Source organism: Grampus griseus (genome assembly GCF_964374135.1).
Source record: "Grampus griseus genome assembly, chromosome: 19".
Taxonomy (NCBI): domain Eukaryota; kingdom Metazoa; phylum Chordata; class Mammalia; order Artiodactyla; family Delphinidae; genus Grampus; species Grampus griseus.
Genome location: NC_139013.1, coordinates 14,076,696 through 14,100,094, shown reverse-complemented (window position 1 = coordinate 14,100,094; position 23,399 = coordinate 14,076,696). Strand labels below are relative to the sequence as shown.

At 39.3% G+C, this 23,399-nt stretch overlaps 1 protein-coding gene, 1 long non-coding RNA gene and 1 pseudogene across 3 annotated transcripts in view; 2 read left to right on the top strand and 1 right to left on the bottom strand.

Moving 5' to 3' along the window:
• Positions 1–5,678: 5,678 nt before the first annotated feature.
• Positions 5,679–6,063, bottom strand: LOC309836962 (large ribosomal subunit protein eL33-like). The gene has a single exon (XM_082677204.1). It carries the CDS (start codon positions 6,042–6,044, stop codon positions 5,703–5,705), a length of 342 nt encoding a protein of 113 aa, XP_082533330.1. The 5' UTR covers positions 6,045–6,063; the 3' UTR covers positions 5,679–5,702.
• A 5,506-nt stretch (positions 6,064–11,569) lies between these two features.
• The window catches only part of LOC309836858, a 35,299-nt gene continuing 23,469 nt past the window's right edge, over positions 11,570–23,399 (top strand). The window contains exons 1-2 of the long non-coding RNA XR_014298184.1: positions 11,570–11,753; positions 13,252–13,305. This is a non-coding gene — a long non-coding RNA (uncharacterized lncRNA). The remainder of the gene's footprint in view (positions 11,754–13,251; positions 13,306–23,399) is intronic.
• Positions 15,778–16,296, top strand: LOC309836821 (glycine cleavage system H protein, mitochondrial-like; annotated as a pseudogene). Its single transcript has one exon. The product of its transcript is annotated as a glycine cleavage system H protein, mitochondrial-like (transcript).

The following is a 23,399-nucleotide window of genomic DNA, read 5'->3' as shown; positions in this document are numbered from 1 at the left end:
TGTCAGATTGTGCTTGAGACTGTGAGGAATGTTAGTGGATAAGCATGTGATCCATTTGGGACTGTGTTAAATGTCTGGGGTTGGTTGTAACTATAGCTTTCAGGATGATGTATGGGATTAATCAGACAGTCTATGATTAAGTATTTTATAACTTGTAAGAAAATGCTTTTTCTTTGCATGGTTGTGAATTTAGAATAGATTCCGTGGAATTATAGAAATGTTAAGTGAAAGATACCTTGAGAGTTCACCTGTAGTAGTGAATGTGGGAAAAGAAATGTGTGAGCATAGTATTGTGAGAGTGGGTATGATTGTCTCATGATGCAGCTCTGTGTAACAGTGGTATCTTTAAGCTTCAGTTTCCTCACCTGTAAAATGAGGTTAACATTCGTGTAACAGTTGGAGCAGTGCTGTCCAATAGATATTTCTGCAGAACTGGATTCCATGTCCGTCCAATACCATAGCCCTGGCCACAGTTTGGCTATTGAGCACCTGAAATGAGACTAGTTTGACTGAGGAGCTAAATTTTTTATTTTGTTTAATTTTAATAAATTTATATTTAAATAGCTATACGTGGCTGGCTAAATTTGACAGCACAGTCTGAAGTATCAATTTGCCTTCAAGATTTGGAGGGGAGAAACAAGTAATTTCATCTAGCAAATAATTTGAAAAATGAGTTTTACATTGAAATGAAGAGAGATGAAAAATGCAAATTCAGCTTTAGTCTTTATTTTGGGGGGAATAATTTGCATAGAGTCCACAAATATTACTATATACCGCAATGATTTTTTTTACATACCACACACAGATCAAGATAAAGAACATTTCGGGAATTCCCTGGTGGCGCAGCGGTTAAGAATCCGCCTTCCTTCCAATGCAGGGAACACGGGGAAGATCCCACATGCCACGGAGCAACTAAGCCCGTGTGCCACAACTACTGAGCCCGCAGTGCTACAACTACTAAAGCCCGGGCGCCTAGAGCCCATGCTCCGCAACAAAGAGAAGCCACCGCAATGAGAAGCCCTCACACAGGAACGAAGAGTAGCCCCAGCTCTCCGCAACTAGAGAAAGCCTGCGCGCAGCAACAAAGACCCAACTCAGCCAAAAATTAATTAATTAATTAATTAATTAAAATAAATAAATAAAATAAAAGGTAAAGAACATTTCGAGGACGCCAGAGTGTCCCCTTGTGCCCCATCCTGGTCAGCTCTGAATCCACCTAGAAGTGACCACTTTTTGGACTTCTAGCACTGTAGATTAGTTTTGTGAATTCTTGAACTTCATTTAAATACAATCAGTGTAATGATATGTGTCTGGCATGTTTTTTAAAAAAAATATTTATGCATGCTGTGCCGGATCTTAGTTGCGGCATATGGGATCTTTAGCTGCAGCATGCGAATCTTAGTTGCAGCATGCATGCAGGCTCTAGTTACCTGACCAGGGGATGAACCCCGGTCCCCTGCATTGGGAGCTCAGAGTCTTACCCACTGGACCACCAGGGAGGTCCTGTGTCTGGCATGTTTTTAATCAACATCATGGCTCTGAGATGAGTCCTTGTTATGGAGTATAGGAATAATACCTGTAGCCAGCTAGTAAATATTTTAGGTTTTGTGTGCCAGATGTTCTCTGTCACAACTGCTCAACTCTGCCAGTGTAGCATGAAAGCAACCATAGACAACATGTAAACAAATGAGTGTGGCTATATTCTGGTAAAACTTTACAGACACTGAAATTTGAATTTCATATAATTCTTACATGTTGCAAAACGCTATTCTTATTTTTATTTTTTTTACATCATTTAAAAATGCAAAACCTTTTTTAGGTCATTGGCCATACAAAAATAGGTGAAAGGTCATATTTTGTCCATAGGCTGCAGTTTTTCAATTCTTACTATGATTTATTCATTCTATATTAACAGACATTTGTGTGATTTCCAGTTTTTTCTTACTATGAATAAATCTTTCATGATCAATCTTAAAATATTTTTTGGTAGACATAGCATTCATTTCTATTAGGAATGCAAGAGTGGAATAGTTGGATCATAAAGTAGGTCTACATTTATATGTGTAGGTACTGTCAAACGATTTCCCAAAGTCTTTGTGTTAGTTTACACATACGTCAGCAATGTAAACGATTCCAGTTGCTCCATATCCTCTTGAACACTTGGTATTGTTAGTCTTTTTAAATTTTTACAATGCTAGTAGGTGGGTAGTAGTATCTCAGTGTGATTTTAATCTGCATTTCCCTGATTAATACTCACTTTAGCATCCTTTCATATATCAACCATTTGGATAACCTCTCTGTTGAACTGCCTGTTTAACTCTTGACCATTTCATTAAAGTCAGTTTGTGGGGTTTTTTTTCTATTTATTTATAGCTATTTGTATATGCTGGGATATGAGGCCTTTTGTAGGATATATTTATTGTAGATATCTTTCCCAGGATATGGCTTGCCTTTCACTCTGATAATGAAATCTTTTTTTTTTAACATCTTTATTGGAGTATAATTGCTTTACAATGGTGTGTTAGTTTCTGCTTTATAACAAAGTAAATCAGCTATACATATGCATATATCCCCATATCTCCTCCCTCTTGCATCTCCCTCTCACCCTACCTATCCCACCCCTCTAGGTGGTCACAAAGCACCAAGCTGATCTTCCTGTGCTATGCAGCTGCTTCCCACTAGCTATATATTTTACATTTGGTAGTATTTATAAGTCCATGCCACTCTCTCACTTCATCCCAGCTTACCCTTCCCCCTCCCTGTGTCCTCAAGTCCATTCTCTACGTGTGCATCTTTATTCCTGTCCTGCCCCTAGGTTCTTCAGAACCTTTTTTTTTTTTTTTTAGATTCCACATATATGTGTTAGCATACGGTATTTGTCTTTCTCTTTCTGACTTACTTCAGTCTGTATGACAGACTCTAGGTCCATCCACCTCACTACAAATAACCCAATTACGTTTCTTTTTATGGATGACTAATATTCCATTGTATATATGTGCCACCTCTTCTTTATCTATTCATCTGTCGATGGACACTTAGGTTGCTTCCATGTCCTGGCTATTTTAAATAGTGCTGCAATGAACATTGGGGTACATGACTCTTTTTGAATTATGGTTCTCTCAGGGTGTATGTCCAGTAGTGGGATTGCTGGGTCATGTGGTAGTTCTATTTATAGTTTTTTAAGGAACCTCCATACTGTTCTCCATAGTGGCTGTATCAATTTACATTCCCACCAACAGTGCAAGAGGGTTCCCTTTTCTCCACACCCTATCCAGCATTTATTGTTTCTAGATTTTTTGATGATGGCCATTCTGACTGGTATGAGGGGATACCTCATTGTAGTTTTGATTTGCGTTTCTCTAATGATTAGTGATGTTGAGCGTCATGTGTTTGTGGGTAATCTGTATACCTTCTTTGAAGAGATGTCTATTTAGGTCTTTTGCCCATTTTTGGATTGGGTTGTTTCTTTTTTTGATATTTAGTTGCATGAGCTGCTTGGAAATTTTGGAGGTTGATCCTTTGTCAGTTGCTTCATTTGCAAATATTTTCTCCCATTCTCAGTGTTTCGTCTTGTTTATGGCTTCCTTTGTTGTGCAAAATCTTTTAAGTTTCATTAGGTCCCATTTGTTTATTTTTGTTTTTATTTCCATTTCTCTAGGAGGTGGGTCAAAAAGGATGTTGCTGTGATTTATGTCGTAGAGTGTTCTGCCTATGTTTTCCTCTAAGAGTTTTATAGTGTCTGGCCTTACATTTAGGTGTTTAATCCATTTTGAGTTTATTTTTGTGTATGGTGTTACAGAGTGTTCTAATTTCATTCTTTTACATGTACCTGTCCAGTTTTCCCAGCACCACTTATTGAAGAGGCTGTCTTTTCTCCATTGTTATATTATTGCCTCCTTTATCAAAAATAAGATGACCATATGCGTGTGCGTTTATCTCTGGGCTTTCTATCCTGTTCCATTGATTTATATTTCTGTTTTTGTGCCAGTACAGGCCCAGCCGCTCCCAGACCGGGTCATGAACCTGTGTCCCCTGCATCGGCAGGCAGACTCTCAACCACTCAGCCACCAGGAAAGCCCTTTTTGGGTTTTTTTTGGCTGCATTCGGTCTTCATTGCCGCGTGTGGGCTTTCTCCAGTTGCGGTGAGTGGGGGCTACTCTTTGTTGTGGTGCATGGGCTTCTCATTGCAGTGGCTTATCTTGTTGCAGAGCACGGGCTCTAGGTGCGCAGGCTTTAGTAGTTGCAGCACGCGTGCCCAGTAGCTGCGGTGCACAGGCTTCAGTAGCTGTGGTGTGGGCTCTAGGGTGTGTGGGCTTCAGTAGTTGTGGCTTGTGTGCTCTAGAGCATAGGCTCAGGAGTTGTGGTGCACAACTTAGTTGGGCTTAGTTGCTCCAAGGCATATGGGATCTTCCTGGAACAAGAATTGAACCTGTGTCCCCTGTGTTGGCAGGCAGATTCTTAACCACTGTGCCACCAGGGAAGTCCCTGATTTTTGCATGTTAAACCAACCTTACATTCCTGGCATAAATACCATTTGGTCATGGTGTATAAATTTTTTTAAAAAATTTTCTACTGGATTCAGTTTGTTAGTATTTTGTTGAGGATTTTTGTGCCTTTTTGTTACTTTTGTGTTGTTGTTTGCTATGGTAAATATTTTGTTTTAAAATTTTACTGTTTAATTACTTGAAGCTAGTATACATGGACACAATTTATGTTTTTATAGTCACATATCCAGTAATCATGCTAAATTTATTTATTCAACTACTTTTATAATTCTTTTGAATTTTCTACATACAAATTATGTCATCTGCAAATATTGTTATATTTCTTCTTTTCCAATCTTTATACCTTTTCCTTCTTTCCTGTTTATTGCACTAGCTTGGGCCTCCAGTATGACGTTGAATGTGAGTATTGGTAGTAGATTTCCTTGTTTTGCTCTCTTGAAGAATCCAGCAAGTATGTTGTCTGTAGGTTATTTAAAGATGCTCTTTATCAGATTGATAAAAGGCAATTTTCTTTTATACCACTTTTGTTGAGAGTTTTTATGAATTTGTACATGATTGATATTTTGTATTCCATCAAATATTTGGAAGAATTCACCAGTGAAAATGTTCAGGAGTAGAGTTTTCCTTGTGGGGAAATTTATAATTAAACATTTATTTTTCTTAACGGAATTACTCAAATTTTATATTTTTTCTCATGTCATTTTGGTAAGTTATATTTTTAGAGGAATTTTCCATTATTTGAAGTTGTCAAATTTATTGGTATAAAGTTGTCCCTAATGCCTTCTTATTTATCCTTCAAAACCTATAAAATCTTTTTCCATACCTGATATTTGTAGGGTTATTTTCCTCTTTCTTGGTCAGTCTTGCTAAGGCTTATCAATTTTGTTAAACTTTCAAAGAACTGGTTTTTGGCTTAGTTTATTTTCTCTATTACTACTTTGTTTTCTATTTTAGTGATATCAAACTTATCTTTATTACTTCCTTTTAAATACCTTCTTTGGGTTTAAATTGATGTTCTTTCTTTTAGTTTCTTACAGTGGAGGCTTATACCATTCATATTCAATATTTTTTACTTTTTGATATATGCATTTAGAGCTAGAAACATGCCTCAAATTACTGCTTTTACTACAACCCAAGTGTTTTTTTTTTTACAAGAGAACAAATCCTACACTTTTATTTATTTACTTTTCAATAAGTTTAAATCCTTAAAAGGTACAGCATCACACGGATTCTGTGTCCAATGGCCTTAGCAAGAAGATTGCTTTGGAATTTGGCATGAACCATGCCACTGTTTCCATGAACACCCGTTATCTTTCCCCAGCTTACTCTGGTTTTGTTAGGTTTTCCATAAGTAGTTACTGTGTTGTTCTTTGCTTTGTACACATAAGTACACCTCTTGCCTAGACAGAATTCAGTTTCATCTTGAGCATATATACCTTCAACTTTCAGGAGAGCTGTGTGCTCCCTCTGGTTCCACAGACCCCACCGATAGCCAGAAAAAGTGGCCTTGGACCATAGCCTTTCAGACATATCTGTCATTTTAGAAGTCCTCTTCCCAACAGGCCCCACTTATTTGCCCCCAAAGTTCAGCTGCGGGAGCTCCACACACCTCCACAGGGTCCAAGATGGTTGAAAAAGCCCAAGTGTTTTGGTTTTTTTTCATTATTATTAAGGTCAAAATATTTTAAAATTTCTATTCTGCCTTATTATTTGACCCATTGATTTTATAGAATTATATTGCTTAAGTTCAGATAACTTGGGAATTTTTCAATATTTTGTTTTGTTATTGTTGTTGATTTTTAGTTTAATTCCATTGTGATCACACAACATACTGTACATGATTTCAAACCTATGAAATGTATTAAATCTGCTTTATGGCCCAGTGTATAGACTATTTTGCTAAATGATCCATGTTCACTTGAAATGAATATATATTCTGTCATTGCTAGGTGTTGTATTCTGTATTTGTTAAGTTGGCTAATTGTGTCATTCTCATATTGTTACTGATTGTTTTGGGACTATTTATATATGAGTTAATAGGACTTGTGTGTTAAAATCATTTATTTATTAAAGTGGCTGTATCTTTTTCTCCATTTTAGTTCTGTCAATCTTTGTTTTCAGAGTAGAATTCTAAAAATTCTCCCACAATGAGATATTATCTCAGTAGCTGATTGGCAAAAAAAGTTTTAAAGTGTTACAAGTGTTGTCAAGGATGTGGAACAACTCTCAACTATGTGGCAGTAAGTGTCAATTGAAATGATTCTGGAAACTCTGACATCACCTAGAGAAGCTGGGAAGCACATGCCCTAGAACAAAGCAAGTCCATCTGTAAGTATTATACTTTAGAGTTAATCTTACACAGACTTTTAAAGGTCTACAGAAATGTTCAAAACAGCACCACTTGAAATAGGAGGGAAAAATCTGGAAACAACTCAAGTATCCATCAAGAGGCTATATAAATAAAATTTGGCAGATGTACACAGTAGAGTGCTGCCCAACATTGAGAAAATGAACAAATTCCCAGAACATAATGTTGAGTTTTTTTTTAAGTGACAATACATAGAATGTCATTTCACTAAATTTCAAAACACATGCAAATCTAAACAATATGTTATTTGGGGATATGTACATATATGGCAAATCTGTAAAGAAAACCATGGGAATGACTAAATTCAGGTGATGGTTAACTTTATGGGAGATGGGGGAGGAGCATCTAGGACACTTCAGGGACTTCCCTGGTGCTCCAGTGGGTAAGACTTTGAGTTCCCAATGCAGGGGGCCCAGGTTCGATCAATCGTTGGGGAAATAGATCCTGCATGCATGCCACAACTAAGAGACTGCATGCTGCAACTGAGAGTCTGCATGCCACAACTAAGAAGTCCACATGCCACAACTAAAAGATCCCACATGCCACTACTAAAGATCATGCATGTGGCAACGAAGATCCCGCGTGCCGCAACTAAGACCCAGAGCAGCCTAAATAATAAATAAATAAATATTTAGGATACTTCAAAGGAACTGATAATAACTTTTTCTTAAGCTGAGTGGTAGGCCCACAGAATTTATTTTCATTCATTCAACTGTACTTATGTTCATATATATATATATGCTTGTGTGTGGAATTCTAAGTTAATAAATAGGCTCAAAATGAAACAGGATGAAAATATGAAATAGCTGAACAATTGTATTACTGAATTCAAGCCAAGGAATTCTCTGACACAACCCAAAGAATTAAAGGAATACAAGAAGCAAGAATATAAACCCAGAGAATGTATTCAGGAGAACTTGATGAAGATAAAACTAGAAAATAATGACATAGAAAATTAAAAAAAAATACAGTTGACCCTTGAACAACACAGATTTGAACTGTGCAGGTCCACTTATACATGGATTTTTTTCAATAAATACGTGCTATAGTACTACATTATTTGCAGTTGGTTGAATCCTCAGATGTGGGACCTAGGATATGAATATGGAAGACCCACTGTAAAGTTATACACAAATTTTCAATTGCACAGAGGGTCAGGGCCCCAACCCCAGTGTATTTCAAGGGTCAACTGTACAACCAAAACTAGTTTTTAAAAAAATGACCAAAATCTTGTCATTTGAAAAGAGCAAGGGTAGACTTTTGCTTACATACAGTGAGTAGGTCACATGCATTTATTTCCCATCACTATCCAAAAAGAGATGAAAATAACAATGACAACAACAAATGTAAAGACAAAACTACAAAAAATAAGAAAATTCAAGGAACTCTGGTATGAAAGAGCTTATGACCAATTTACAAATTCCCTGAAGGGCCCAGGTTCCACAGAAAAGGACCTTCGTGAGGTATGGATCTGGAAGTAGAGGACTGGTTGAAAATTTATACACAAACTCATTGCCCTGATCTTCCCCCTCTACAGTTAAATTTTCTCCCTTGTCTAAAAAGTACATTTGATCTCTGGATAAATTGATTTTGAGAAGATGTAGAGGATGCACAAAGAAGGGCAGACAGACACAGTTAGAATGAGTAATAACCACAGTCTGAAATCTTCTTAAGCTTCTTTCCCTATCCTGGTACCAGTCTCCAGCAACTCAACACATAACCTTCACAGGCAGGAAACTGGAGGAGTCCTCTAAGGAGAAACTAAAGAGCAAAGAGAATAGAATTCTGGGGGTGTCCCAGAGAAAAGATTGCTTCTGAAATCCATCAGTCGGCAGGCTCTAACTCATGACTCAAAGTAAGGATTACCACGTGGTTGAGAAAAGCACCTAAATGAAAGACAGAGAACAATTCAAACAGGAAAAGGGAATTTGGTCATAACAAAGACAATACATGTAGCTAAGAGAACTTTAAATAAATAATATTTACATAATTGACTATCCTACCTATCACATGCATAATATTATTATATATTATTCATATAATTATGAATCAAATATAATGAATATAATATATATACTATATATAACATTAATATATAATTTCATAAATATCAGAGAAGATATTGCATTCCTAAAGAACAGTATACTATATAGAAAAAAACCATGAGAGAGCTCTAGGAATTTAAAAATATGACTTATTAAAAATTAAATAGAAGTAGAAGATAAAATTCCTAGAGTTGAGTAAAAAGACAGAGAAAATAGGAAGAAAACATTTAGAAGCTTAAGCCATGTAAGTTCCTTCAAATAATTCCAGTGAGAGCGAGGAAAGAAGGAAAGAAAGAAAATACAGAAAAATTTTCCAGCCCAGAAGTACATGAGTCTCTAGAACGAAAATATCCACCTGACACCCAGCATTAAAAAATTTTAAAGAGGGATTTCCCTGGTGGTCCAGTGGTAAAGAATCCGCCTTCCAATGCAGCAGGACGCTGGTTCGATCCCTGGTCAGCGAACTAAGATCCCACATGCTGCAGGGCAACTAAGACCGCATGCCACAACTACTGAGCCCATGCGCCTCAGCTAGAGAGCCCGCATGCTCTGGAGCCCACGTGCCACAACTAGAGAGAAGCCCATACGCCGCATGGAAAGATCCTGCATGGTTGCAACTAAGACCCGACACAGCCAAAAATAAATTTAAAAATAAATTTAAAGATCCACACCAAGGAACAAAATTACAAAATTTTAGTACATTGTGTGATATATATCACCCTAAACATTCCAGGAGGGTTGGGAACACAGATTACGCACAAAGAAATAGAAAACAGATGACAAGCCTTTACAAAAGCAACATTAGCTACTGTAAGATTTTATCTGATGTTATGCCTTCAAATTCTAATTTATAGTAGAATTCTCACCACAGGGAATAAGTGAGATTGCAATAAAGGTATTTTCAGACAGTAAGAACTTAAACATTTACCTCAAAGGCATGCATTTGAACGAAGTTGTTGGAGAGAGGCAATCAGCAAAAATGAGAAACATACAAAATTAACAAGACTTGGAACATAGGAATTCAATTCCCGAAAAGGGAGAAGGGAAGTCTTACAGAAACCCTGCAGTCCAGACTGGAGCTACAAGATGATGGCTGTGAAAGAGATTCGGCAAGGGGGAGAAGAAGTATCAGATAAGTTTGAACATTTGGAAAAATCATTGCTTAGAGTTTGACACTTTGGAGGGGTGGGGAGAACATTTAGAAAAGTGTAGCAATAGGAGCAAGTACATATACATATAAACCAAGTCAGCTAAATCCACAATAAAAAAAATTGTGTAAAAAATATACTTGGCTCTGAAGCACAAAAATATATAATCAGTATATAAATACCAAATACCGCTTTAACCAATAACTGTGATATAGTCATATTTGGAAGTGGTAAAGGGAGAGGACAGGGTGGGAGGGTCTTGTTTTAAATGAGGTTTGAAGTTTTGATCATTAAACAGGACATTTTAATTATTTTAACCACTAAAATGAGACTGATTTTTTAAAATAAATTTATTTACTTATTTTTGGCTGCATTGGGTCTTCGTTGCTGTGCGCGTCTTTCTCTAGTTGCAGCGAGTGGAGGCTACTGTTCGTTGCAGTACATGGGCTTCTCATTGCAGTAGATTCTCTTGTTGCGGAACTCAGGCTCTAGCCTCGTGAGCTTCAGTAGTTGTGGCATGTGGGCTCAGTAGTTATGGCACACAGGCTTAGTTGCTACGCAGCATGTGGGATCTTCCCGGACCAGGGCTCAAACCCAGGTCGCCTGCATTGACAGGTGGATTCTTAACCACTGCGCCACCAGGGAAGCCCAAGACTGATCTTTTAACGAACAGTGGTAAAAGGAATTTTTTATTACCTAAGAGTGACTAAGGACGTTATTGGGCTCCTATACAAATATACAATTTTTACTCCTCTTCATGTTACTATGTAGTCCTCATTTCTACATTTTGGTATGGGTCCAGGAATACGTTATTATGATCCTATCATAATAAAGGAGATAATTTTGTCTCCTTTTCTCCCCAGTATTTATGCCTGAAATTATTTTACTTAATTAAGTGCCAGTCATAATTCTGAAGGCACACCTAACCACCATGTAATTAATCAAAATGCCACACATCCAGCCTCATACACAGAAACAGCGATGCACAAGCGCAGACCCTGTGGAAAACCATAACCAGAGGCGTTGGCCTATCAAAACCATTCCAGAAATGATACACTGTGGAGCACAGCCACATTCACGGATACACACAATCTCACGCACTTCACTAACCAACCGCGCAGACTTCCGGCTTCAGAGCTGGGCATAATCGTCCATTCTCTGCGGAGTCATCGCAGTACCCCATCCAAATAATTACACGCAAGAACAGCCCCACGCACAGAAACAACGCTGTCCAGATTACACACTCAGGCACACAGGCATCCAGCCGGCTCCGGAATCCTGGCCCCTAGCAGGTTTTACCGCCGCGTTCCAAACCCAACAGCTCCCTCTAGAAGAAGCGAAGGAGCACACACACACTCCTCTTTGCGCCTGCGCACTAGTGACTGTGCGGAGAATTCCCGGCAATCTCCGGGAGGGGCGGGTCGCGGAGACGATAACCAATGAAAAAAAAGCCAGAGGCCAAGACACTTCCCGCAGGGTAGCGGGCCAGAGTCAGTCTCAGCGTGTAATTCGAGGGTTCGTGTTCAGGGGTCTGAGGTTTCCTGGAGCCTCCTCGGCCTTTCACCGCCTCCTACACGCTTGGAGGAGGCGTGGGACTTGCGTCTGACAGAGACAGGCACTTCCCAGAGCCCCAGCGTCACAGCCTCGGGAAAGAGCTGTTCTCCTATGCCTATTCCATTGGAGTGTGGTGAGATGGGAACCCGTGCAGCCGCAGCTTTTCTCGGACACCTATGTTTGGGAGGGGACAGGCGGCACTCCGGAGACCCGACTGCGCATGGGAAGCAGAGGGTTTAGGGCATTTGGGGTCTAGAGTCTTCTGCCGCTCTATGTTTTCCCCCAGGGTTCCACCAGGTTGGTGCAGGTTGACCTCGTGTTAGGCTGCACCCTGCAGGTCTGCAAGCCTTGTAGTTGCCCAGCAGCGGGTTGCAAGAAAGAGCATGGAGACAGCGGTAGAGACATCAAGGGTTTATTGGACAGGAAATCTTTCAGCTCTGAAGCAAAGGCCCTGGGGTGATACCCCACTGTGTATGGCAGACATCAGGCAGGACACAGGCAGTAGTCTTCCTCTGGGAGAGGAGGAGGAGGAGGTTACCAATTATTGGGGAATTGATGTCAGGTGGGCTCATTAGTTTCCAGGGAAACCAGTAGAAGAGTGTGTCCCTCATTGCCCCTTTGGTTAACAACCATCACTGGGGCAGGTGTTGCCCCTTGATAAACTAGCATGGTGTAGCCATTCTGGTCTTGAACTCAGACAGCAGTGAGCAGTGGCTTGAAGTGAGATTTTAGTTCCCTGCCCAGGATTTGGACCTGGGTAGCCCAAAAGAAAACCAGGAATCCTAGCTGCTAGACCACTAAAGGCTAGGGGCTAGAAGCAAAGTTCCCCTGGCTCTTGCCTCATTTGAAAAATGAATTTCTCAAGGAGGCAGAAACAGGTACAAAGTTTATTGTTAGAGACACAACACAACAAGTTGGGGAGCACACGGAGAAACAGTTTGTTTATTTAAGACAGAAGCAAGATAGAGATACGCACCCGGAGAGAAAGGGTGTGGGTGTCCTCCCTAATGAGGAGAAGCGCAGTAGAGAGGAGGTCAAATCATTGGGGCTCGTGCAAAGACGAGGAACAGGCACCCTTGCTCACTCCCTGAGAGGAGCTGCTTTGGTCCTTAAATGGGGTAACAATGGGAGCAGATCCATGGGTTGGGTAGGAGGCGTAGCCTAGGTGGTCAGCCCACCCCCTTGGTGGTGCTGTGTACCACGCTTTTGCTCCCAGCCCCTCAGAAACGGCAGTTGGTTTGTGGCTTTTTGTATTTTTGTTCATAATTGCCCCAACTGCGTGTGTGTGCAGTTATTTTTAGTCCCTTATAGTTTCATTGTATTCCGTTGCTCAAGGAGATGTCTGTCCAGGTGCACGCACTCTGGGTCCCAGGTCCCAGCCTATCTCAGAAGGACCCATAGGACATTTCTGGAAAAACGAAGGCAGTAAACGGCCTCAGGGGTGACCAGCTGCAGTGTCAGAACTGCAGCGTATCCAGAGCTGTGAACGCAGACATTCTAGTCTTCTACTTTCTTTGCGTGCATGTGAAAGTGAGGGGCAGAGATGGTAGTGGAGACTGGGTTTTGACCAATCTTCAAAAAGACCAGATATCTCAGGCAACCCTTTCCCTGGCTACTGCCATTCTCCACAGAAGTCATGTGAGAAGGAGAGAATTGCTGCTGTACATCAAAAAATCAAATTCAAGGTGAGTTTGTGCTTCCTCTTTGTTCCATGAAATGCATTTCGTTTTTCAGTATGTGGAAACATCTGGTGTCCTCCTGAAACATTTTCATTGATTTACCCTTAAGTCTTCCTTCCACAGGGAAAGTCACAGGTCCTGGGGATAGATCCCATTCCCCAGTGCACCCAGATGTCCTTCTGGTTAATTATTTGCATTTTGCAAATAATTTAATTCTTCCTGTTGACTCTCTTTTATTAAACATTTCTTAGGCTGTAGAAATGCAACTCTGGAGGATAATAGACTATTATTTTAGACAGTGATTTTTAATGAAGAGAATATACCTGCTTGGAATCACACACTGGATATTCTTAATCTTCTACAAAGGCTTGAGATCAAAAGCAAATAGGGTAGGAGATGGTTTGACTCATTTCAGTCAGTGACAAGGACCTTGCTTTGTGAAACTTTTAAGAGTACAAATGTAATTGGTGGTTTGAGAGGTCTGTTTCAACTAGGGTGTAGATCCCACCACCACTCTACTCCAGAATACCTAATGGTATTTTTTGTAGTACTGGCCAGGTCTGCTTCCTGGTTTGTCAGCATAACTTTGTTTCAGGTCACATTTTTGTGTGATGTGTGAGCAGTATGGTATAATGGCTAAGAGTGTGGGTCTAATACCTGGGTTAAAATCCTAGCTCTAACGCTTGCTAGGTGTGTGAGCTGCTTGGGTAGTTTATTCAACCTCTCCTTGCCATAGTTTCTTTTTTTTCTCCAAAATATTTTGTAAAGACTGTTTTTTTTAAGAGCAGTTTTAGGTTTACAACAAAATTGAGAGGAAAGTACCGACATTTCCTATATATCCCCCGTCCCAATACATACATAGCTTACCCCATTATTAATAACCCCCACCAGAGTGGTACCTTTTTTTTTTTTTAAACCAAGGATGAACGTACATCAACGCATAAGTCACCCAAAGTCCGTAATTTACCTTACTGTTGTACCTTCGTGTTGTACTTTCTGTGGTTTGGGACAAACGTATAATGACATATATCCATCATTCCAACGTCATAGAGTGTTTTCATTACCTGAAAAGTCCTCTGTGCTCTGCTGATTCATCTCCACCCACCCCCCACAAACACTGATCTTTTTATTGTCTCCATGGATTTCCTTTTTCCAGAATGTCATATAGTTGGAAGCAGACAGTATGTAACCTCTTCAGATCAGCTTCTTTCACTTAGTACTGTGCATTTAAGTCTCCTTCCTGTGTTTTCATGGCTTGATGGCTTATTTCTTTTTTAGCACTGAATAATAGTCCATTGTCTGGAGGGACCACAGTTTATCCATTCACCTACTGAAAGTCATCTTGGTTGTTTCTGAGTTTTGGCAATTATAAGAAAGCTGCTGTAAACACCTGTGTGCAGGTTTTTGTGTGAATATGTTTTCATCTACTTAGGGTAAATACCAAAGATCTTTATTACTGGGTTGTATGGTAAGAAAGAGTATGTTTAGTTTTGTAAAAAAACACCAAACTTTCTTCCAAGGTGGCTATGCCATTGTTTCTTAACTGGAAAATACCTACCGTGTAGCATTATTATGAGGGTTAGATGAGTTACTAGTGTAAAGTCCTTAGAATAGCCCCTGGCACATACTAAAAGCTCAGAAAACATTGCCTGTTATGATGTGGTAATTCTGGGTCATTCCCCTTCAGCTTTCTGCAGATCAGGAACAATGACAGTGTAAACTTAAATTTCTTGGCACTTGCAGGTAAGAAAATGAAGCAAATGCCAAAGTCCTGTAGAGTGGCATTTAACTCTATGCCATTTACCTTCCTTTATGGGATTCCAGGCAAAAACTGAATCCTTGATTTCCCCCCACACACATTTATTGAGATATACTTGGCATATAACATTGTGTAAGTTTATGGTGTACAGTGTGAAGATTTGGTAAATGTATACATGGTGAAATGATTACTACATAGTTAGCTCTGTGCGTGTATGTGTGGTGAGAACGTTTAAAATCTACTCTTTTAGCAACTTTCTAGTGTACAGTACAGAATTGTTAACTATAGTCACCAAGCTGGACATTAGATCCCCAGTTAGATCTTCTAACTGGAAGTCTGTACCCTTTAACCAACATCTTCCCATTTCCCCAGTGCCCTAGCACCTGGCAGACTCCATCCACTTTTTGTTTCAATGAGTTTGGTTTTCTTAGACTCCACATATAAGTGAGGTCATACAGTATTTGTCTTTTTCTGACTTATTTCACTTACTGTAATGCTTTCAAGGTTCATTCATGTTGTCCCAAATGACAGGATTTCCTTCTTTTTTCGGGCTAATATTCCATTGTGTGTGTTTATATCTATATATAAAGAATATGTGTTGTATGCACATATCACATGTACATTTAACCCATTTTCTTTATCCATTTATTGGTGGACAGACAAGCTGGTTGCATGTTTTGGCTATTGTAAATAATGCTACAGTGAGCACCCCTGCGAACATGGCATGGCGAGCGGTGCGGAGCGTGTGGCCCGTGGTCTACAGCCTGTGCGCCGTCTCTGCGCCCAACGCGCCCTGCCCGCCGCGGCCCTGGGGACTGCGGGGCGGGCGCCATCAGGGCGCTGCGCACCGGACCCGCTCTGCTGTCGGGTCGTAAATTCACAGACAAACATGAATGGGTAATAATAGAAAAAGGTGTTGGAATAGTGGGAATCAGCAATTTTGCACAGGAAGCTTTGGGAGATGTTGTTTACTGTAGTCTGCCTGAAGTTGGGACAAAATTGAACAAACGAGGAATTCGGTGCTTTGGAAAGTGTGAAAGCTGCTAGCGAACTATTCTCCTCTATCAGGAGAAGTAACTGAAATTAATGAAGCTCTAGCAGAAAATCCAGGACTTGTCAACAAATCTTGTTATGAAGATGGTTGGCAGATCAAGATGACGCTCAGTAACTCTTCAGAACTAGATGAACTAATGAGTGAAGAAGCATATGAGCAATACATAAAATCTATTGAGGAGTGAAAATGGAACCCCTAAATAAACTAGTTTGAAACAACTTAATCTAGCATAGTTGTCTTAAATTAATGGTGGATAGATTTTTAAAAAGAACCTTTTAGCAAAAGAAACTACTTGCAACAATGTTGCCTGAAGAAAATACCCCTTAACTGCCTAATGACTTCAGATAAACACCACATCTTTTTCACAACACCCTATAATTTTTTTATTTTTTTATTTTTTGCGGTACGCGGGCCTCTCACTGCTGTGGCCTCTCCCGTTGCGGAGCACAGGCTGCGGACGCGCAGGCTCAGCGGCCATGGCTCACGGGCCCAGCCGCTCCGCAGCACTTGGGATCCTCCCAGACCGGGGCACGAACCGGTACCCCCTGCCTCGGCAGGCGAACTCTCAACCACAGCACCACCAGGGAAGCCCCTCAACACCCTATAATTTTTAGGCTAATCTCCAGTTATAATATTTAGAATTCCTGAAATTATCTGTGGTAAAACTAGTTATAAAAATTATGTAATTCAAGGATAACATTGTTATCTTAACCTTGTATAATATTGTAACTTGCTTACAGCCATCCCTGGATTTGGGTCAAAATACTCAATGAACTTCCCACTGGAAATAAATGGCAGTGGGGAAAAGTTGTTTAGTTGTATAGTGTCCAGTGAAGAACATTACTATCTTAATTTTGCAGTATACTGTGTTTGCTTGTGCTACTTCTATACAGTGAAGCAACAGTCTTGCAGGAAAATAAGAAACAGTTTAATAATAAAATATTCAACTTCTTAATAAAAAAAATAATGCTGCAGTGAACGTGGGGGTACAAATAAATCTCTTTGAGATAGTGATTTCATTTCCTTTGTGTATATACCCAGAAGTGGGATTGCTGGATCATTTGATTGTTCTATTTTTAAGTTTTTGAGGAACTGCCATACAGTTTTCTATAATGGCTGCACAAATTTACATTTCTACCAACAGTGTACAAGGGCATCCTTTTCTCCACATCCTTGACAACACTTGTTATCTTGTCTTCCTAGGGATAGACATTTCTAACAGGTGTGAGGTGATATCTCATTGTGGTTTTGATTTGCATTTCCCTGATTAGTGATGTCAAGCATCTTTTCACATACCTGTTGACCATTTGTATGTCTTTGGGAAAATGTCTATTTAGGTCTTCTGCCTTTTATTTATTTATGTTTTGGCTGTGCTGTGCAGCATGTGGGAATCTTAGTTCCCCAGCCAGGGATTGAACCCATGCCCCCTGCAGTGGAAGCACAGAGTCTTAACCACTGGAAGGGAAGTCCCTTCTGCCCATTTTTTAATCAGATTTTTTTCTCTTGAGTTGTATGTGCTTCTTATATGTTTGAGTTATTAATCCCTTATCACATGTATGGTTTGCAAATATTTTCTTCCATTCTGAAACCTGCCTTTTTATTTTGTTAATGGTTTCTTTTGCTGTGCAGAAGTTTTTTAGTCTGATGGAGTCCTACTTGTTTATTTTTTCTGCTGTGGCCTGTGCTTTTGGTGTCATGTCCAAAATATCATTGCCAAGGGAATTCCCTGGCAGTCCAGTGGTTAGGACTCCCCACTTCCACTCCTGGGGGCCTGGGTTCGATTCCTGGTTGGGGAACTAAGATCCTGCAAGCTGTGCAGTGCAGCCTATATGTATGTGTGCATGTGTGTGTATATGTGTGTGTGTGTGTGTATCATTGCCAACACCAGTTTTCCCAGTGTTTTCTCCTAGTAGTTTTATGTTTTCAGGTCTTACATTTAAGTCTCTAATTCAATGAATTAGAGACTTAATTTTTGTTAGTGGTGTAAGATACGGGTCCAGTTTCATCCTCTTGCATGTGAATATATCCAGTTTTCCCAGCACCATTTATTGAGGAGGCTTCCTTTCCCTACTGTGTATTTTTGGCTCCTTTGTCAACTATTAGTTGACTGAATATTTGTGAGTTTATTTCAGAGCTCTTAATTCTATTCTGTTGGTCTATGTGTCTGTTGTTATGTCAGTATTAAACTGTTTTGACTAGCTATGTAGTATAGTTTGAAATCAGGACATGTGATGTCTCCAGCTTTGTTGTTCTTTTTCAAGATTGTTTCGGCTATTCAAGGTCTTTTGGGTTCCATACCTATTTTAGAATTGTTTTTTCTATTTCTGTGAAAATGCCAGTGGAATTTTGATAGGGATTGCATTGAATCTATAGATAGCTTTGGGTAGTATGGACATTTTAACAATATTAATTCTTCTGATCCATGAACGCAGAATATCTTTCATTAATTTGTGTCTTCTTCAGTTTCTTTCATCAGTGTCATAGTTTTCACTGTACAGATCTCTCATTTCCTTGGTAAAATTTATTCCCAAATATTTTCTTGTTTTTGATGCTATTTTAAATGGAATTGTTTTCTTTATTTCTTTTTCAGATACTTCAGTGTTAGTGCATAGAAATACAACTGATTTTTGTATGTTGGTTTTATATTCTGCAGTTTTACTCAATTTGTGTATTAGTTCTATCAGTTTTTGGTGGAGTCTTTAGGATTTTTCTACATATAAGTTCATGTCATCAACAGACAAATTTTACTTCTTCAGTTTTGATTAGGATGCTTTTTATTTATTTTTCTTGCCTGATTGCTCTAGCACTTCCAGTACTATGTTGAATAGGATTGGTGAGAGAGGGCACCCTTACATTTTTCCTGCTCTTAGAGGAAAAGCTGTCAACCTTTCACTACTGAGTATGATATTTGCTGTGAGTTTGTTGTATATGGCCTTTATTATTTTGAGATATATTCCTTCTATACCCAGTTTTTTTTTTTGTTGTTGTTTTTTGGGGTTTTTTTTGTGGTACGTGGGCCTCTCAGTGTTATGGCCTCTCCCGTTGCGGAGCACAGGCTCTGGATGTGCAGGCTCAGCGGCCATGGCTCATGGGCCCAGCCGCTCCGCGGCATGTGGGATCTTCCTGGACCGGGGCATGAACCCGTGTCCCCTGCATCGGCAGCCGGACTCTCAGCCACTGCGCCACCAGGGAAGCCCTATACCCAGTTTTTTGAGAGTTCTTATCATGAAAGGAATTTTAATTTTGTCAATGCTTTTTCTGCATCTAATAAGGTGATCCTGTGATTTTTATCCTTCAGTCTATTAATGTGGTATACCACATTTATTGATTTGCATCCCAGGGGTTTATTCTTACATTCCAGGGATAAATCCCACTTGATCAATCCCACTATGATCCTCTTAATGTACTGTTGAATTGGGCTTATTAGTATTTTGTTTAGAATATTTGCATTTATATTCATCAAGGATATTGGCCTGTCATTTTCTTTTCTTGTAGTGTCCTTATCTGGCTTTGGTCTCAGAGTAATGCTGGCCTTGTAAAATGAGTTTGGAAGTGTCCTTTCCTTTTCCATTTTTGGAATGGTTTGAGAAGGCATGACATTAACTCTTCTATAAATGTTTGGTGGGCTTCACTACTGAAACCATCTGATCCTGAGCTTTTCAGTGTTGGGAAGTTTTTTGTTTTTTTAAAATTAATTATTTATTTATTTGTTGCACTGGGTCTTAGTTGCAGCAGGCAGGCTCTTTAGTTGTGGCACACGGGCTCCTTAGTTGTGGCATGTGAACTCTTAGTTGTGGCATGCATGTTGGATCTAGTTCCCAGACCAGGGATTGAACCCAGACCTCCTGCATTGGGAGTGCAGAGTGTTAACCACTGCGCCACCAGGGAAGTCCCAGTATTGGGAAGTTTTTGATAACTGATTCAATCTCCTTACTTGTTAGTGGTCTATTTATATTTCCTATTTCTTCATGATTTAGTATGGGTAGGTGTATGTTTCTAGGATTTATTTCTTCTAGGTTATACAGTTGTTTCTGTATAATTGTTCATAATAGTCTCTTATCTTTGATATCAGTTGTAATGTCTCCTCTTTCATTTATAATTTTGTTTGAGTCCTCTCTTGTTGAGTATAGCTACAGGTTTCTCAATTTGGTTCATCTTTTCTAACAACCAATTCTTAGTCTCATTGATTTTTTTTCTGTTTGCCTTTCTAGTGCCTATTTCATTTCTGCTCTTTTGATAAGATTTTGCTCTTCTGTCTGCTACTTTAGTCCTACTCTGTTCTTTTTCTAGTTCCTTGAGATGTAAAGTTAGGTTAATTATTTTGGATCTTTCTTTTTCTTAATGTAGGCATTTATCACTATAAACTTCCCTCTTAGAATTGCTTTTGCTGCATCCCACTTGCTCAGTTCTCTTAATGAATAATATGCAGAAAGGAGCATACTTATTAATTTAAAGGAGACCAGGACTTCCAACTAGTCAATTAAACCTCTGTGTGTGTAAGAAGGAAATACTAGTAATCCTCATCTGATTTGACAAGCCTTATACGTATTTACACCTTAAAGATTATAGAGATGTCACTAGAATAGCAAATCACCAAGATAGTCATTCAGAATTTCTTACTTTTTTAGAGATGTGAGCTTATTCTCATAGATTTTAGCAATAATCTCTGAAGTCCAGGTATCTTACAAGATTCCATGATAGGAACAACAATTCCAAGGATATATTTTTAATAATATTAGAAAACATAGTAAGGTGCTTATAGTTACAAATATTCACGTGCTCTGTATTGGACAGGGTAACAAAGCTAAGCCTTTGTTAATATTCTCTATTTGTCATTTTATCACATCAGAAATTTTATAAGGTAAGAATGATATCTCTTTCATTGTAAATTCTAAGGTTGGGGAGGGGACATCACCTTTTTCTTCTGAGAAACTTTTTTGCTAATATTGTTAATTAAATAGGTTTGCATTCTCCAGACAGATCTCTGAAATTTATTAATTAGTATTATTAGACATGGCTATCAAATCCCACAGAACCTACAAAAAGGATTCTTGGAACTAATAGAAATTTTAGCAGGATCACAGAGTACAAAATCAGTATACAGAAGTCAGTCATGGACTTCCCTGGTGGCGCAGTGGTTAAGAATCTGCCTGCCAATGCAGTGGACACGGGTTTGATACCTGGTCCAGGAAGATCCCACATGCTGCAGAGCAACTAAGCCCGTGCACCACAACTACTGAGCCTGCGCTCTAGAGCCCACAAGCCACAACTGTTGAGCCCATGCACCACAACTACCAAAGCCCACGCACCCTAGAGCCTGTGTGTCACAACTACTGAGCCCATGTGCAACAACTGCTGAAGCCTGTGCACTCTAGGGCCCGCATGCCACAACTACTGAGCCTGTGCTCTGCAACAAGAGAATCCACCACAATGAGAAGCCCGTGCACTACAGCAAAGAGTATCCCCCACTTGCTGCAACTAGACAAAGCCCGTGCACAATAATGAAGACCCAATGCAGCCAAAAAAAAAAATTTTTTTTAAATAAAAAAAATTTTTTTTTAATTTAAGAAAAAGTCAATCATCTTTGGGACTTCCCCGGTGGTCCAGTGGTTAAGAGTCCACCTTCCAACGCTGGGAGCAGTGGTTCAATCCCGGTTGGGGAACTAAGATCCCACGTGCCGTGCAGTGTGGCCAAAATCTTTTAAAAATAAAAAATTTAAAAAACAGTCATTTTTTCTATACTAGCAATGAACACCTAGAAGTTGAATTTAAAAAAACAATACCTATATGTGTATGTATAACTGATTTACTTTGCTGTACACGTGAAACTAACACAACATTGTAGATCAACTATACGCCAATAAAAATTTTTAAAATATAAACATTTTTAAAAAGACATACTTAGGAAATTTCAAGTATTCGATACAGTATGGTTAACTATAGTTGACATGCTGCACATTATCTCTCTAGAATTTCTTCATTTTGCACAACTAAAACCTCGTACTCCAGTTATTTGTGTTAAATGTAGATTCTGTTCATGTCTTGAAAATATTAAATATTTATATTCAATAAAATGTAAGTTAAAAAAAATAAAAAACAATACCATTTTCAATAGCAACCCAAAAGGTGAAATGCTTAGGTATAAATCTAACAAAATATTTACAGAATCTATGTGGAGAACTACAAAAGAATGATAGAATTCAAATACCTAAATAAATATATTTATTTATGTTTTCACATATAGATTTTTTTGTTCGTGAATATTCAAAGCAGTTTTATTATCACTGGACAAAAACTATAACTCAAATGTCCATCAAAAAGTAAATGGATAGGGCTTCCCTGGTGGCGCAGTGGTTGAGGGTCCGCCTGCCGATGCAGGGGACGTGGGTTCGTGCCCCAGTCCGGGAGGATCCCACATGCCGTGGAACCGCTGGGCCTGTGAGCCATGGCCGCTGAGTCTGCGTGTCCGGAGCCTGGGCTCCACAGCGGGGGAGGCCAGGGCAGTGAGAGGCCCGCGTACCGCAAAAAAAAAAAAAAAAGGATAAAGACATTTTTGTACATCCACAAAATGGAATACAAAACAGCAACATAAAAAGGATGAATGTCAAAATAATTATGTTAAATTTAACAAACAAAATACAACTTATATAAAATTGTTGAAAATTTATACTAATATGTAGTCACAAACATCAGTTTTTGCTTGGGGATAAGGAATAGAAAGGAGGATATATACAAAAATGCACCAAGAAACTTTTGCAGGTGATGAATACATCCATTATCTTGATATTTCTGCAGGTATATACACATGTAAAAACACAACAGACTACACTTAATTTTTTGGCTGTGTTGGGTCTTTGTTGCTGTGCACAGGCTTTTCTCTAGTTGTGGTGAGTGGGGGCTACTCTTCGTTGCAGCACGCGGGCTTCTCATTGCAGTGGCTTCTCGTTACAGAGCATGGGCTCTAGGCGCGTGGGCTTCAGTAGTTTTGACACGTGGGCTCTGGAGTGCAGGCTCAGTAGTTGTGGCACATGGGCTTAGTGGCTCCACGGTATGTGGGATCTTCCCAGACCAGGGCTCGAACCCATGTCCCATGCATTGGCAGGTGGATTCTTAACCACTGTGCCACCAGGAAAGCCCTATTTTTTTTTAATTTTTATTTTATACTGGAGTATACTTGATTAACAATGTTGTGTTAGTTTCAAGTGTACAGCAAAGTGATTCAGTTATACATATATATGTATCTCTTCTTTTTCAAATTGTTTTCCCGTGTAGGTTATTACAGAATAT